The sequence below is a fragment of the Netta rufina genome (assembly GCF_964035555.1).
Source record: "Netta rufina genome assembly, chromosome: 29".
Lineage (NCBI taxonomy): Eukaryota > Metazoa > Chordata > Aves > Anseriformes > Anatidae > Netta > Netta rufina.
The window spans coordinates 2,854,005-2,868,680 of NC_140153.1; the positions used below are offsets into that span (position 1 = coordinate 2,854,005).

The 14,676-nt window shown below is 54.1% G+C and overlaps 2 protein-coding genes across 7 annotated transcripts in view; both read left to right on the top strand.

Annotated features, from left to right (window-relative positions):
* Nucleotides 1–656: 656 nt before the first annotated feature.
* Nucleotides 657–7,010, top strand: LOC311219846 (uncharacterized protein). Of its 5 annotated transcripts, none has more exons than XM_084303132.1 (12): nucleotides 657–687; nucleotides 989–1,037; nucleotides 1,181–1,247; nucleotides 2,024–2,074; nucleotides 2,247–2,274; nucleotides 2,714–2,744; nucleotides 2,973–3,030; nucleotides 3,451–3,481; nucleotides 3,784–3,823; nucleotides 4,340–4,375; nucleotides 5,853–5,888; nucleotides 6,881–7,010. In XM_084303132.1, the coding sequence occupies exons 1-11, from the start codon at nucleotides 666–668 to the stop codon at nucleotides 5,884–5,886; spliced, it is 447 nt and encodes a 148-aa protein (XP_084159258.1). In that variant the 5' UTR covers nucleotides 657–665; the 3' UTR covers nucleotides 5,887–5,888; nucleotides 6,881–7,010. The 5 variants fall into 5 exon arrangements, with proteins under 5 accessions (XP_084159258.1, XP_084159259.1, XP_084159261.1 ...); XM_084303133.1 differs by having other exon boundaries at nucleotides 3,787–3,823; XM_084303135.1 differs by lacking the exon at nucleotides 3,784–3,823.
* Nucleotides 7,011–12,904: 5,894 nt separating this feature from the next.
* The window catches only part of OTUD7B (OTU deubiquitinase 7B), a 32,430-nt gene continuing 30,658 nt past the window's right edge, over nucleotides 12,905–14,676 (top strand). For both annotated transcript variants that reach the window (XR_014619203.1, XM_084303275.1), the window contains exon 1: nucleotides 12,905–13,102. The gene's annotated coding sequence lies outside the window, so the exon portion shown is untranslated. The remainder of the gene's footprint in view (nucleotides 13,103–14,676) is intronic.

The window sequence follows — 14,676 nt, forward strand, 5'->3', positions numbered from 1 at the left end:
GGTCCTGTCAGTCCCGAGCCCTCTGTGGGGCTGGGGTCCCACTGTGGGTTGGGATCCCACTGTGGGGTTGGGGTCCCTTCAGTCCTGAGCCCCCTGTGGGGTTGGGGGTCTTCTGTGGGGCTGGGGTCCCACTCTGGGGTTGGGGTCCCATCAGTCCTAAGCCCCCTGTAGGGCTGGGGTCCCCACTGTGGGGCTGGATGCTGTCAGTCCTGAGCCCCCTGTGGGGTTGGGGGTCCTCTGGGGGGCTGGGTCCTGTCAGTCCTGAGCCCCCTGTAGGGTTGGGGGTCCTCTGTGGGGCTGGGATCCTTCTGTGGGCCTGGGGTCCCACTGTGGGTTGGAGTCCCATCAGTCCTGAGCCCCCTGTAGGGCTGGGGTCCCCACTGTGGGGCTGGGATCCTTCTGTGGGGTTGGGGTCCCACTGTGGGGTTGGGGTCCCGTCATTCCTGAGCCCGCTGTGGGGTTGGGGTCCTGCCCTGGGGCTGTCCCATCCCCCCCATGCTCCTGAATAAAGTCCCGCACCCACCTGTGGTCCCGTCCCTTCCCTCCTCACCTGACCGAGTCCCCGTTCCCCCTCATCACGGGGCTGAAGGGGACTCAACCTCAGTAAGGGAAGGGACTGGGCACTAAACCGAGCTCTCCTCCTGTTCCTAGGGCTCCTCCTGACCATGCCGCTGTGTGAAGGCCGAGGTAGGTACCCAGCAGCACTGCCACGAGGCATTTTCCAGCACGTGGAAGGTAAAAGGGACGTGTCGAGACATCTTCTGGGTATTGTGTGCAATTAACTAACCACCTCAGTTCTTTTGGACCCATAATTTATCCCTAACGCCATCCACCAAGCCTGGCATGACTGGCGCCGGTGCCTGTTCCGCTAACCTTTAGCTCTGTGCTATTTATTCTGCTGCTGTTCTTATTCCCGAGCGTGACAATTTTGGGAAAGGGCTCTGATGTTCATAAAAATGTAATCACACAACGTGCGTGTTTCATACAGGAGGCGGTGAGCAGGTGCTGCTGAAAAATGAAAGCTATTTGCCAATCTTGTAAGTACCTTCGCCTAAAAGCTGACACGCAGGAACTCCTTCACGCTCCCAGCTCATCTTTTGTTCTGCCTGATTTACATTTAATATACATCCAAATACATCACGGAAATGCGGCTACAGCTGAAAATCGTTGTATTTTATAGGAAAAATAAAGACCAGAGGAAGAGGCTTGTCCATGAAATCTGCTCCTTTCTAGACAGCAGTCAGTCCGTGAGTAACAGTTCCGAAAGCACTCTTGGGGACGGTCACAACGCATTAGTGACAGGCTGACTGTTGAGGCTTGGGGACGGGGACGAGACACGAAGTTTGCTCATGCAGCAGCGTGACCGAGCTGTTCAAAAGCATCGCGTTTCTCCTGGCTGCATTAAGAATGAATATTTTTCTCTCCTTGCAAGCTGTGCTCTTTTACCTTTCTAGTGAGTAAACGGGGTGCAATTTAAAAATCCCAATTCCTGCAGGCAAAAAGCAGTTGTAGTGCCTTTTGCAAGTCCAGGGACAATCTCTGCAGTCTAGTGAGTTGAGGAAGTTTGGCTTATAGACACATAAAAGTGTGTGAGTGTGATTTAGTGAGCATAATACCGTCCCTCTGCAGTGTGCAGGTTGTGCACCTCATGGCTGCTGTCGTTTCTGCAGAGAGGGAGCTGGCACATCGCAGGGTGTGTTGCATTTAGAGAAAAACCATCCTTAATTCTGGAAGAATTGGGTGTTTTTGCATTCTTGTCTGCATCTGAAACATCGTAAGCATTGCAACAGCAGAAACACAAGCGGTGCAAGCAGAATGTTAGTTAATTTAAAGAAATGATATTGGTTTGGCATCGATTTCGTGTTGTTTTCCAGAACAGCCTGCATCATAAAGACTAAAAGGCAGTTATAGATGTTCTAAAGTCAAAGACGCTTGTTCAGCCCTACAGAAAGCTGACGTTAAGGATGTACCACGCTGATACTGATCTCAGTGCTCAAAACACGATGTTTGTTTCCTATCCCAGGTCCAGGAAATTGATGCTTTGAGGACAGAGAATAGGAAGCTTAAAAACGCGGTACGTGTTTTACTTCTCTGTGTTGGTGGGCAGCTTGTTGTAGCACAGCTGTTTGCAATTGCACACGCAGCAGTTTAACACCTTTGTTTTTTTTTTATTAGACATAGATTTCACTGTTAATGTTTCTGTGTTTGTGCTCAGTGCTGCTTCCATTCTGTTTTCTCTTCCGCAGAACTCCAGGCTGCGATATAAAACAAAAGGTAAATTGTCCACGGCGTGCCTCAGCATCTCCCAAAAGGCAAATCTTTAAGATTTCATAAATTAGGCACTGAACTGAAGAGAAAACGTTTGTTATTAAAAATCTTTTAATACACAAACATGAGAGGAAAATAAGGGGGGAGAAAATGAAGTCAGTGGGGTTTGCACAGGAGGGCTGACTGCCTCACACCCTGCTTTTGGAGTAGCCCTTGCTGTATGTGACACCTTGCAGCCAAACACACAAGCCATTTGTAGCCAAATGCACTGAAATGAAAGAAAAATCCAGGAAGCTATGGGTGGGATAACCTGTCCCCATCCTTCTGAGCCATCTGGTTCCACCATGGGTAGGAAACGGTGGTGATTCCTGCTGCGTTTGGGAAAGGGAGCTTCACCTTTTAGTTTGGGCAGCAAAAGTAACGTGTCATTCCTTTTTCTTCCTAGATTGGGCAATAAGGAGAGAAGAATATAAAAAGTAAGGATGAGGATTATCTTGCATTGGGTTAAAAATGATCTACAGCTGAGCTAAACGGATGTGGCTTTGTGGTTGAGAAGGGCAGAGCGAATTTCACCCGCAATTAATAAATCTTCCCAATTTCTGGTGCCTAAAGTTCTGTGACAAATTGATGCCTTTATTAGCTTTGTACCTGAGAATGGTTCTGGCGAGTAACGCAGCTATTTGCATTTTGCTTTCTTTTCCAAGTGAGATCGAGAGACTTTCTGGCGAGATCTCCAACTACTTAAATGTCACCAACTTCTGGGTAAATATGTCAGTGCCTTGACAAATTCTGGGAGGGCTCTGATGAGATTACGGGTCCTCTGAAGCATACAGCTGTGCTGCTGTGACATGAAAAATAGTCAGAGGAAGGGAAGGAAGCCCTGGAGACATTAATTGTAAAAATGATGGGAGCTTGTGCCCTTTTTTGTGGAGATGAGGCAAGCGTCGGGAACAGTTTTAAAGAAAACAACAACAAAACCTTTGTATCCCAAAAGGGAGCAAAGGAAGAGCAGCTATAAACTGGCCCCTATCTCCTCTACCTGCAGTAGAGAAACGTTTGTTTGTGGGGCATATGGGAAGCACAAATGAAATTCCAAAAGTGGGCTTCCTAAGACTTGTAAAAAAAAGCAAAAACTTGCTTTTTTTCTGACTGCTTCTAAACTGAATTCTCTCTCCTGTGTAGGATGAAGAGTCTGAGCAACTTAACGGCCCAGGTACGTTGTCTATAAGCAGTGAGAGGACAGCTGAGAGTGTTTTCCTTTCCTGTGTCACCCTGGTAGAGCTGTGCTCAGAGGCTCAGCTCCGTGCTGTGTTGGTGCACGTCCCACCTGCTCATAGCCACCACGAGCTTAAGTGATGGAGAAAACATTTGTGCAGTACTAGGAGCCTTCCTGGTGCTGTTACAGCTGAAACAAAATTATAAGAAAAATATTTGGCATTCCTAGTCGTATCTGGGATGTGAAGCATGCAGGGAAGTTGGAACGTTACAAGGATTGTGCCTCTGTTTTTAACCTAGCAGATAAGAGAACGCCACGGGACCAGACCAAACATGCGAGGTGAGCGAGGGGAAAGGTCTGCTTAACCAATGCCTCTTGAAGTAATAACAGGAGATCGTGTATTGTGTCATCACTTGAAAAATGGCTTTATTTTTTCCATCTGAATTGATTAGGTAAATCAGTAAGAGGAACAACTCTGCTTTTCAGAGTCCTAAGGTGATCTGTCTACCAGCTGATTCACAGAAATTTTGGGTGCTTTCCAAGGTGTTTTCACAAATCTAGTGGCTACATAAATGTATTTATTTATTTATTTATTTGAAACGCTTAGATTGGAGTTGTAAAATGTTTCTGTCATTTGTTTTGTTCTGTAAAAAAAATAGAAAAGCACTGACACCCTATTTCAGTATTATTTCGCTATCAGCTTTAATTAAAGCCCTGGAGTTTAAGTGGGAGCTGGCAGCAGCTTAGATTAAATAACTAATTAAGCATAAATAGCCCCAAAATGCAACTGCTGGAGAAAACTACGGAAGATCAGGGCGTTTTGAAATGATTTTGATTGTGCTTGAATTCCTGCAGCACTCAGACAGAGGGCGCCTGCGGAGCGGAGGAGAGGTAAGGGCTGGGAAAGAGGGGCTGGAGCGGGGCTGCCGTGGCGCTGTCCTGGCCCTACAAAACTCAGCATCTTCTTGGTCATAAGCCCTACATCTCTTGGGACATGACTCACCTGCCTTTAAAATTGCTAGGTCCTGTAGTGAAATCTGTCTTGCCAAAGAGAGAGGTCGGGAAAAAAGGAACCTGCTCGTGAAAGCCAGGTGGTGGGAAAGTTTTGACACTGTAGGTTTTTATTTGGGACACCTAAAGATGGCATCAGAGCCTTTTTTCCCTTCGTGTCAACCACTCAGACACTTCTGCAAATCATGTATTTTCAGAAGTTTTGTCAGCCCCTTTCTTCTTTTCCCCTGGTTCCCATCTCTCCCTCTCCCAGCACTAGCCCTTCTCCTCCTTCTGCCCAAAATTGCACGTTTTTTCTCCAATTCCTGTTAAAGTAGCTTCATGCATTTGCTGCGAGGCTGATTTCAAACCCAGGCGAGCAGCTCGCTCTGTAAGACAGAAGCATTTCAGCACTGCACGCCCTCTGCCACGGGCTTTCAGAGCTGTCTGTGCTCTGGTGCTGACGGCTATGCAGGGTGGGAGAGCTCGGTAAGTCCAAAAAGTGTGCTTCCAGGCTCAAAGGACAAGGAAGTTACCTAGTTCTGCTGAGAATTAGGTAATGCTCCTTTTTAATCACGCCAGTTCAGGTTCGGTAACGTTGGAGCACCTGGAACAGCCTCTGGTCCCGTTAATCTCACAAGAACAGCAGCTGGGATTAGGTGCTATTTCCAGAGTGCTGGAGCTAAAACAGAGCTAAACAAAACAGAGCCCGAACTGTCACCTCCCTATTTATAGCAAAATGGATAAAGGACTAAACCCTGCCTTTCGCTTCCAATTAAGCAACTCCCCTTTTCTTCGTCAGGTGAGCTCCTTGCATGTTGCCTGCTAAGCATGCACTTAATTACGACCTGAGGTCCCGTTTTAAATTTAATTTTGCTGTTGGAAATGCTCAGGGTCGCATCCTGCAGAGTGCTTAGAGCAGGTAGTCCACGTCCCTACGATGCTTTGTCCAAAAAAAAAAAGAAAGATTTTGGTGTTTTAGCTGCAAACTGAAAGCGTCGGTATTTAATTGCATCCTATTGTTTTCTGGCCTTGTTTAGATTTTAAATGATTCGGTGTCTGGGAAGTACTTATCATTTAATTATTTGTCCGGTTTCCTTGGAAATGCTTTTGTGACGATGTCAGCGATGATTTTTCTTTCAACTAAATAAGCCGAGAGTGTTGTCTCCTCCTTAAGCACATCCCTTAATTGGCCTTAGAGGAATACAAATGCCTTTTTTTATGCTTTTGCCATTTTCTTTAGTGATAGATTTGACTTAATGAATTAAGAAATCAAAAATATAATGTGAGAATTATGTCGTTATTTTAACATTAATATTTTACTCTAAGAATTCAAAATTTGTGTAATTACTGGGGGTGGAATATTCTTTCATTGCAGGACTGTTGCAACTCAGACAGGTGAAGAAAGCTGAAGGTAACGTATTACAGAGTGAATGCAGTGGGTTTGGTTGAAAAATCTGCTCTGTGGGCTGTAAATTATGTTCACGTTCAACATGTAAAGTACGTACAGAAATACACCAAGCTCTATTTTTATTGTCGAAACCTCTCGTTACATCAAAAACTGTAACAGCAGCTCCGTTCCAGTGCTGAGTGTCGACGTCGAGACATCAGGTACCGATTTTTGGACATATTCAGGTAGCATCAGACCCATCTGAAAAGAAAGTCTGATGCTCGCGAGACATCCAGCCATAGAAAAATACCCAAATTGCCTTACGCTGCTGGAGCCTGGCTTTAAATTGCCAGCAGAGGGATTGCGTTTGAAACGTCTTCTCAAAATCCCTCTGAGTCAGGGACTGTTTGTTCTGCTGTAGGGCAAAGCCAAGCAGCTGGGCTGGCACTGAGCTCCCCCAGGTTTCCCTGAATCAGACGTAGAAAATAATTTGAAGATCCCAGCAGCTTCTTGCAAAGGACAACCAGGCAGTAATAGTGAGCAAAATTAGAGGCACGCTAAGCTAGCAACACAGAGCTTTGGTTAATTCATCCAGTTAATTTATTTCAAAAGACAAAGTGGGTCTCTTGATGCAGATTTTACCTGTTTTACCTCTCTTTATTTGCCTTCTAAACTTGGCCAGATGGTTGGAGAGTCGCCGGCCCAAGTAATGCAGACATCTTGGCTTCATGTGGATGCAGCAAATTGTGCTCAGGCGCTGCTCATTTTTGATCTCTTTTTGTTTTCCCCCTGCCACGCCTGAGCTTTGAGCAATAGATGAGCAAATAATGGGGGTGGCAAAACTTCCTGCCGCTAACAAAAGAAATATTCCACGGTAAAAATGGTTCCCGTGATTATTTTATCAGCTACTGAGAGTGAATATGTCCATCTCGCTTTTAAGGTGTTTAAGCTTTATTTGCAGAAAAGATGTTTAAAGCGAACTTGTTTTTATTTTTTTTTATTTTCCTCTCCCGCAGGATGACTTCGGATTGTGGAAGCGTGGTTTAATGTCAACATGAATTGTTGCAGGCCAACAAAATGTTTGACATCGGTTTTAACTTAACTCTTACTTAAGAATTTATTCAAATAGCTATGCAAATAAAGTTCTGCTTATCTCATTAATGATTATTCTAGTCCAATTACTATTTAAACAGCGTAACAGACCCGGGACAGGTTTGGGTGCCTCAGTTTAGTCAATAGGATTGTCCCAGGATTACGGGGGTGCCTATTTTAAGAGAACCATTTTTATCTCGATTAATTAAAAAGGAGAAGGTTTTCCTTTTCTCGTTTCCAAGGGGAAGTAGGCCAGGGTCTGCTGTGGTGGCTGGGACGTCACGCGCTGCCGTGTCACGGTCGTCCTCCTCTCTGCAGCCTCTGATCCCCGCGCCGGTGTCACACATCGTGAAAGCAGTGCTGCTCCTTTCTTCATGTAGGAAAAAAGGAATCACCGCCTGTGCTGTGGCAGATAAGACTGGCTCTTCCGCCAAATCCGAGTAGCTGTCCCCGCTACCTAAAGGATTTCAGGGTAGCTAATCGGAGGAATCGCTCCGTAGGGATGTGAAACAGCAAAAACTGGGGGCTGGTTTAGGCAGAATACCTTGAGTTTGGAGAAACTGCAGACTTGTGCTTTGCATAGCTCGTAGTCCATGTTTTATCCCGCTATTTTCTGTTTGAGCCACGTGTCTGACCAGCAACATCACTGGCTTGGGCTGTGCCTTCCTTCTTCCTTCTCACTCCAAACCAGAGGCGCGGTTTCGTGCACGTAACCGCTCAGATCAGCCGTCTGGCTGGACACGAGCGCCTGCGTGAAATCCTGGAGGCTCGTGCTGAAAAACAGGCAGCCTCAGGGAGAGCTGAAACCATCCCGAGTCAAACAACGCCGTGGAATAGCTCCTGCCTTTTGTGTTTTGGTGCCCGGCAGGGTCTGCTCTCCGCTCATGCCGCGTGTTCCTGCCGAGGTAACCTCTCTGCCAGGGCCTTACACTGCATGGAGCTTCAATGCTCATCTCTTTAAAGGCCCTGAACACCTCAAGGCAGCAGCCTTTTAGCCAGAGAAGTGCCACGAGCATCTCTCTCGAGTCCCCTTGCTCCCAGCCCGGAGGCTTTGTCACTGCCGACACCGGGACCGGGTCAGTCCGCAGCGAGCACAGCTCAAGAACTCAGGCTTTGTGCCCGTAAATTAATGTCTTCAGCAACGTTATTTTCCTATCGCGTCAATAAAAGGGTAAAAAATAACATCAGGCACAGGAGAGGAAAAGCAGATCGCTGGCAAAGCTTAACCGCTGCCAGCAGAGCGGAGCTGGAATTCTTGCAGACTTGGAAAAATGGCATAGGTGCTCGGAAGCGATTGTGCCCGCGTGTCTCGTCGCGTTTTTCTTCCCCTGGTTTTCATCGGTATGAAATAATTTTCTTTCTCCCTCTCCCATGTGCAAGAGAGGCTGCGTAGCTCGCGGCACGGCAGCCCCAGGCCTGGCTCCGGGGCTGGTTTCTGGTGGCTTGGGAGAGCCTCGGGGCCCTTCTCTGGGTCAGCCCCTTACCCGGGGAGCGATGCTCGGGTCTGAGACGTCTCCTGCTGTAGCGCTTGGGTCTCCTGAGGAAACATGCTGCAAGAAGAAGCTCTCGGCAAATAAAACAGGGTTTGGATGAGGCTCTGTTTTTGAAAAGCTTCAGGCCTCCGAAGCCCAAACTGTTTTCAAAATTTGTTTTCCTGCTGGCTTTACGCGTCGGCTGCTGTTTAACCCTCTGCTCTTCCGAGCAAAAAGAAAAAGTCATCGCCCCACGAGGAGGCATGGCTTTCTTCCTCCTCAATTATCTCTCATTAGTAAGTACAAGCAACTCCATTTAACTGCCTTGGGAACAATTTCTGCATCTATTGAGCTGGCCTACAGTAAGTCTTGTGGTTTCCTGTTGGCCCTGGAAACTGAGCACACTTCATTATGGGCAATGCTTTACTGCACCTCATTATTTTTTCATAATCTTATTGTACTTCTCCTTTTAACAGCGATGGAGGGGGGGGGAATGGGGGAAGGGAGTAAACAAGCAGAGGTCCTTTTGGGTCCTGAACCTCCCCAACCAGCTTTTGGAATCCGCAACCACGCATCGGCGACGTTGAGTTAATTGGCCACTCCAGCAGCTTTTTGGAAAAAAAATCAGTGGGTTTTAAGGTAAGGAAAGCTCCTTCATCACCCTGCGAGCTCAGGCCTTTAAGAATCCTCTTCACAAACGGGTCCAGAGCTCAGTGGTTGGGTCCAGGAGGAGGCGAAACGGCGCCGGCACGAACCCCGGCAGCGGCAGCCCCGCTCTCGCAGGTGCCTCGCCTCCCTTTGCCGGTGTCTTGGCAGCGCTCGCCATCTGTTCCCGTCCTTATCCTCGCCGCCTCCAACCCCTTATCCTCTTTATGGCACTCTTCTGCTTTATCCTGCTGTCCCCTGGCAAATCCCGGCGAGGCGCCGCGCTCAGCCACGGCTGTGCTTTAATCTTTTCCGCATCCTCGGCGGAGAGGTGCTGCCGTGTCCTGCTGTTAGGTTGTGCTGTAGGAACAGGGGGGGTCCGTGCTGTTGTCTGGCATCTCCCCCGTGGGGTTTGGCCGTTCCTTGTGCCCACCACCAACGCCCGAAGCTCCAGACGAGGTGGAGGAGTTTTGGGGAGATGAGGGGCGCTGGGGCAGAGTTTGGAGACCAAGTCCGTGCCACCAAGCCTCAGGCAGGCGGGCATTTAACCTCCCTGTTCTCCGTGGAAGGGGCACAAGTGATAGAGCGAGATAAATGTGGCTCGGGGCTCGAGTTCGCCTCTGCCTTAAGCAGTTTTGAATCAGTTTTAGGATGTGATTTTAATTTCCGAGGCATTCAAACCCAGACGGCCCGCCCCAGCTGTCACAGGGGTGTGCCGAGGGTGTTGCACCAGGCCCGGAGCTCTCTCAGATTTTTGTCCTTGCGATTTGGGGTTTTCCAAAGGAAAGTTCAGACCCCGGGGCACGCCTATGGCAGCAGAGCCAGATGTGGGTTTCCCCTGGAGCTCCACCTCTGGCTCTGCCCAGCGCTGCCTCACCCCAACATTTTTCCCGTGTCCTCTTCTTTCTCTCACACGATTTCTGACACCGAGCCAGCCGAAACAACCCAACCGCTTTCCTCACAAAGCAACTGAGTGAGAACAGGGTTTTTCAGCTCAGGCGTTTGATGTTTTCCTCCTCAATTCCCTCTCCTGACGTTGGCGCTTGCATCTTCTCCCCCTGCGCCCCGCTCCTTGCTCCTGCTCCCGGGAGGATGAACGCGGGGGGCGATGCTCGGGCCGTGCAGTTCGGCAGCAGCAGCTGGCAGCGGGCTGCCCAGGCTTGGAAAAATCCGAGGTTTTTTTTTTTTTTTTCACTTTCCGCCGTTGCCAATTAGGGCTGGATGCGGGGAACGCTGCTCTCCTTCGCCAGCCTCGCAGCTGACACGCTGGGAACGCAGACGAGTCCATTAACCTCCCCGAGCCGAGGGCTGCCTCCCACGTCTGTGAAGTGAATGGAATAAAACCGGGGCCTGGCGGAAGGGTTAAGGCATTACCATATGTGAAGTCCTCAGAAATCCGCAGATGAAAGGCTCTTTAGAAGTGCAAAGCGCTATTATTGGGCTGGCATCTGCGGAGCAACTTGCGCAGGAGCCCGCCGCCGCTGCGAGGTTTCCAGCTAGGAAGTTCTGAGGCAGCTTTCATCCAAGGGGGATAAAAAATGTTAAAAAAGGGAAAAAAATCCAATCCAGAAACAGATTCCGGAGGGTTAGAGGGACCGGATCGGGGCTGAGGTAGAAGGGGGAGATCCCACATGGCCTGCAGCAGGGCCTTGGGTCCCTACGGGGCTGTCCCGGTGTTTTGGGGCCCGGTGTTTTGAGTTTGTTCCCCCTGCTCGCGACGTCCCCGTGGTCCCGTAGCAGCGGGTTCAGCTGATCCCACACCCAACCCGCCTCATCCCTCCCCCTGGGGTGCTCCCTGCCTCCCTGGAGGGGTAGAATTGGGGCAGGTTGTGTTAGCACCCTGGGGCCCCAAAGGCATTCGGCACTTGGCCGGGCGCCCCTCGGCACCGTGTCCCCGTACCAAGCCCCGTTCCCCACCGAGGGGCCAAGCGTAGCCTGGAGGAACATCCACCAACGGGACGGTTGTGGGACATCCAGCAGGACCCCGGGACGGGGCTGGAAAACCCCAAAGGAGCCGTTCGGGCGCTGTCGTTTGGGGTCATGGGGTGAGAGAGGAGCCGCTCGGGGGCCAACCCCGAGGTTTCGCCGGCAGCCCGGTGGGGTCGGCTGCGTGAGCAGGGCTCTGAATGGGGACACGGAGGTGGTTTGAGACACCACAAGAGGGTTTTTTGTCAGGTTTGGACTCTAGGGCTCTGCTCGGCCCCGGTATGACGGAGAGGAGCTGCCCCACACCGCGTCTGTACCCCATGGGCACCAACGCGGCCCCAACGCGCTCTGCCCATGGGGGACACCCTCGTGCACCCCGTCCCTCACAAACCCCACAACAACGCCCGGTTGTGGCGACAGGAAAAGGTTGAAATTAGGCCAGGCAGCAAAGAGGCGAGATTTTAGCTTTATTTCACACCCCGCTGACCCCTGACGAGGGAGGACGGGGGCACCAAGCCCGGACCTCGCGGGCGCTCAGCACCATCCCTCCTCTGACCCAACGCTGCGCTGAGGGGGGTGAAAAACCCCCAAAAAAGCCTCTCCCGAGGCCGGGACCCCGCGGCACAGACGGTTCTTTCTTCGCCGGGTTTTTCTGCGCCCCGGCCCCGTAAACAATCCTATTGTGCGAGGCACAAACAGGGCGAGGGCGAGCGGGGAACAAAGGCGGCCGTTGAGCGGCCGGAGCAGCGCGTGACGGCCCCGCGCCGCTCGGGGCCGTAGGGGGGATCGCCCTGGACCCGGCACCGCCGGCCCCGCTGCCGGGGGAGCGTCCCGAGGGTTTTTTTTCCCTCCTGTGAAGAGGCCTCGGGGTCAGTCGGGTCCCGCCAGGTGGCCGGGGTGCTGCTGTGTAAGGTGTGCGGGCCCCATGTAGATCCCATAAAGGGTACAGGCCCTGCACAGACCCCACACAGCGGCTCAGATCCCATAGAGGGGTGCGGGTCCCATTAAGGGCCCGTAACAGGTACAGACGTCACACAACGCCCGTAACAGGGTCCAGATCCTATTAAGACCCCACACAGGGTTACAGGCCCTATAGAGGGCCACAGACCCCACAGAAACCCCATAGAGGGGCCCAGGCCTCATGCAGGCCCCATACAGGGGTGCAGACCCCATAAAGATCCTATAAAGGCCCCATAGAGGAGCCCAGACCCCATTAAGGTCCCATTAAGGCCTTGTACAGGTATGCAGACCCCATTGAGGCCCCATAAAGGCCTCATACAGGAGTCCAGACCCCATAAAAGCCCAATGAAGACCCCATAAAGGCCCCTTACAAGGGTGCAGACCCCACTGAGGCCCCATACAAGGGGTGCAGACCCCATACAGACCCCATAAAGGCCCCATAAAGAGGTGCAGACCCCATTGAGGCCCCATAAAGGCCCCATACAGGGGTGCAGACCCCATACAGACCCCATAAAGGCCCCATAAAGAGGTACAGACCCCACTGAGGCCCCATAAAGGCCCCACACAGGTGTGCAGACCCCATTGCAGCCCCATACAGGCCCCATAGAGGAGCTCAGACCCCATAAAGTCCCCATAAAGGCCCCATTAAGCCCCCATACAAGGGCGCAGACCCCATAAAGGCCCTATAAGGGCCCCCTACAGGGGCGCAGACCCCACTCACACCCCCCTAAGCCCCCATCCCGGCCCTATAGAGAGGCCCCGCCCCCAGGCCCCGCCCCCTGCTCAGAAGCCCCGCCCCTCCCTCCCCCTCCCTCCCCTCCTCCCACCCCGCGCATGCGCCACGCGCCGCCGCCGGGGCGGGGCCTCACCCGCGCCGCCATTGGCTCTGCCCAGAGCGGGGGGGGGTAGGGGGGCGGGGCAGAGGAGGCCGCGTGCTCCCGCGAAAGCGCTCCGGGCGGCCGCGGGGGCGGCGTCACCGTTCCGGGCGGGCACGGGGGCGGTGCAAGGCGTTCCGCCCCCCTCCGCCGCCCCCCCCCCCCCCCCCTCCCGGTCCCGGTCCCGGTCCCCTCCGCTTCCTCCGGGAGCGCGGCCTCGGCCTCGGCGGCGGCAGCGGCCCCGGGTGCGGCATGGAGCCGCTCGCAGGTAACGATCCCAGCGGCTTGGGGCGCTCCAAGGGCTCGGCTGGGTCCCACCGGGCCGTAGGGGTTGGGGGGGGGGGGGGGGGTGCCCGGTACCGGGGCCCCGCCGCCGGTTCCCGGTGGAGCCGGGGTCGGGGTTGGGGTTGGGCCCGGCGGGGTCCGCGCTGCCCTTTGGGCCCCCAACTGCCGGGCCCGGGGGGTCCCGGTGAGGCCGGGGCCGTGCCCGGTGCCCGGTACCGGAGGCTCCGGGAGGGGCCCCGAGATCCCCGGTGAGGCCCGGCCGCCCCTCTCCGGGCTCCCCCCGGGCTCCCCCCGGGCAGCCCCGGCTCCGGGAGGGTCCCGGACACGGCCCCGTGGGGGCCTCGCTGCCGTCGCCGGGCCCCGTGCGCGGCCGCGCCCCGGGGCCGTGGGGTCCCGTTAGGAGCCCCCCGAGGAGCCCCCCCCGGACATCCCCCGGCCCGGTTCGGCCCCGTGAGGGTGCCCTCGGCCCCGGTTGTCCCCGTGGGGAGCCCCCCAAGGAGCCCCCTGTCCCCGTTTGTCCCCCCCCGGCCCCGTTTGTCCCCCCCCGGCCCCGTTTGTCCCCCTGGGGCACGCCCCGAGGCGCCCCCATCCCCTTGAGGAGCCCCCCAGGGGTCCCCCCCATCCCCATTTGTCCCCCCGAGGATCCCCCTGTCCCCGTTTTTCCCCCTGAGGTGCTCTTGAGGACACCCCCCCGTCACCGAGGAGCCCCCCCAGGGTGCCCCTGTCCCTGTTTGCCCCCCGATGAACCCCCCATTCCTCTTCAGCCCCATAAGGAGCCCCCATCTCTCTTCTTCCCCCCCCCGAGGATACCCTTTTCCTCATTTGACCCCTTGAGGAGCCCCCCAGGACCCTCCTGTCCCCATTCATCCCCTCGAGGACTCCCGTGTCCCTGTTCCTCTCCATGAGGAGCCCCCATCCCCATGAGGAGCCCCCCAGCACCCCCCTGTCCCCATTCATCCCCCTGAGCCCCCCCCGTCCCTGTTTCTCCCCATGAGGAGCCCCCGAGGAGCCCCCATCTCCCTGAGGAGCCCCTGAGGTGCCCCCATCCCCGTGAGGAGCCTCCCCAGGACCCCTCTGGCCCCATTCATCCCCTCGAGGACTCCCGTGTCCCTGTTCCTCTCCCTGAGGAGCCCCCATCCCCGTGAGGTGTCCCCCAGGATCCCCCTGTCCCCATTCATCCCCCTGAGACCCCCCCCTGTCCCTGTTCCTCTCCATGAGGTGCCCCCATCCCCGTGAGGTGCCCCCCAGGATCCCCCTATCCCCATTCATCCCCCTGAGCCCCCCCAGCCCTGTTTCTCCCCATGAGGAGCCCCCAGCCCCGTTCTTCCCCACGAGGATCCCTCGAGCAGCCTCTCCTCCGCTCAGGTGCCTCTCCCCCGACGTGCAGGTATCCGTGCAGGTATCCGTGTCCGTATCCGTGTCTGTGTCCGTGTCTCCTGGCGTTGCGGAGCTGGACCTGAATAATTCAGGCTCGAGCAGCGCCCTGGGGAGGACGAAGCCCGGCCTGGCCGCGCCGCTTACGGTGCCAGAGCCAAAAGCGTGTGGCCAAAAGCGGGC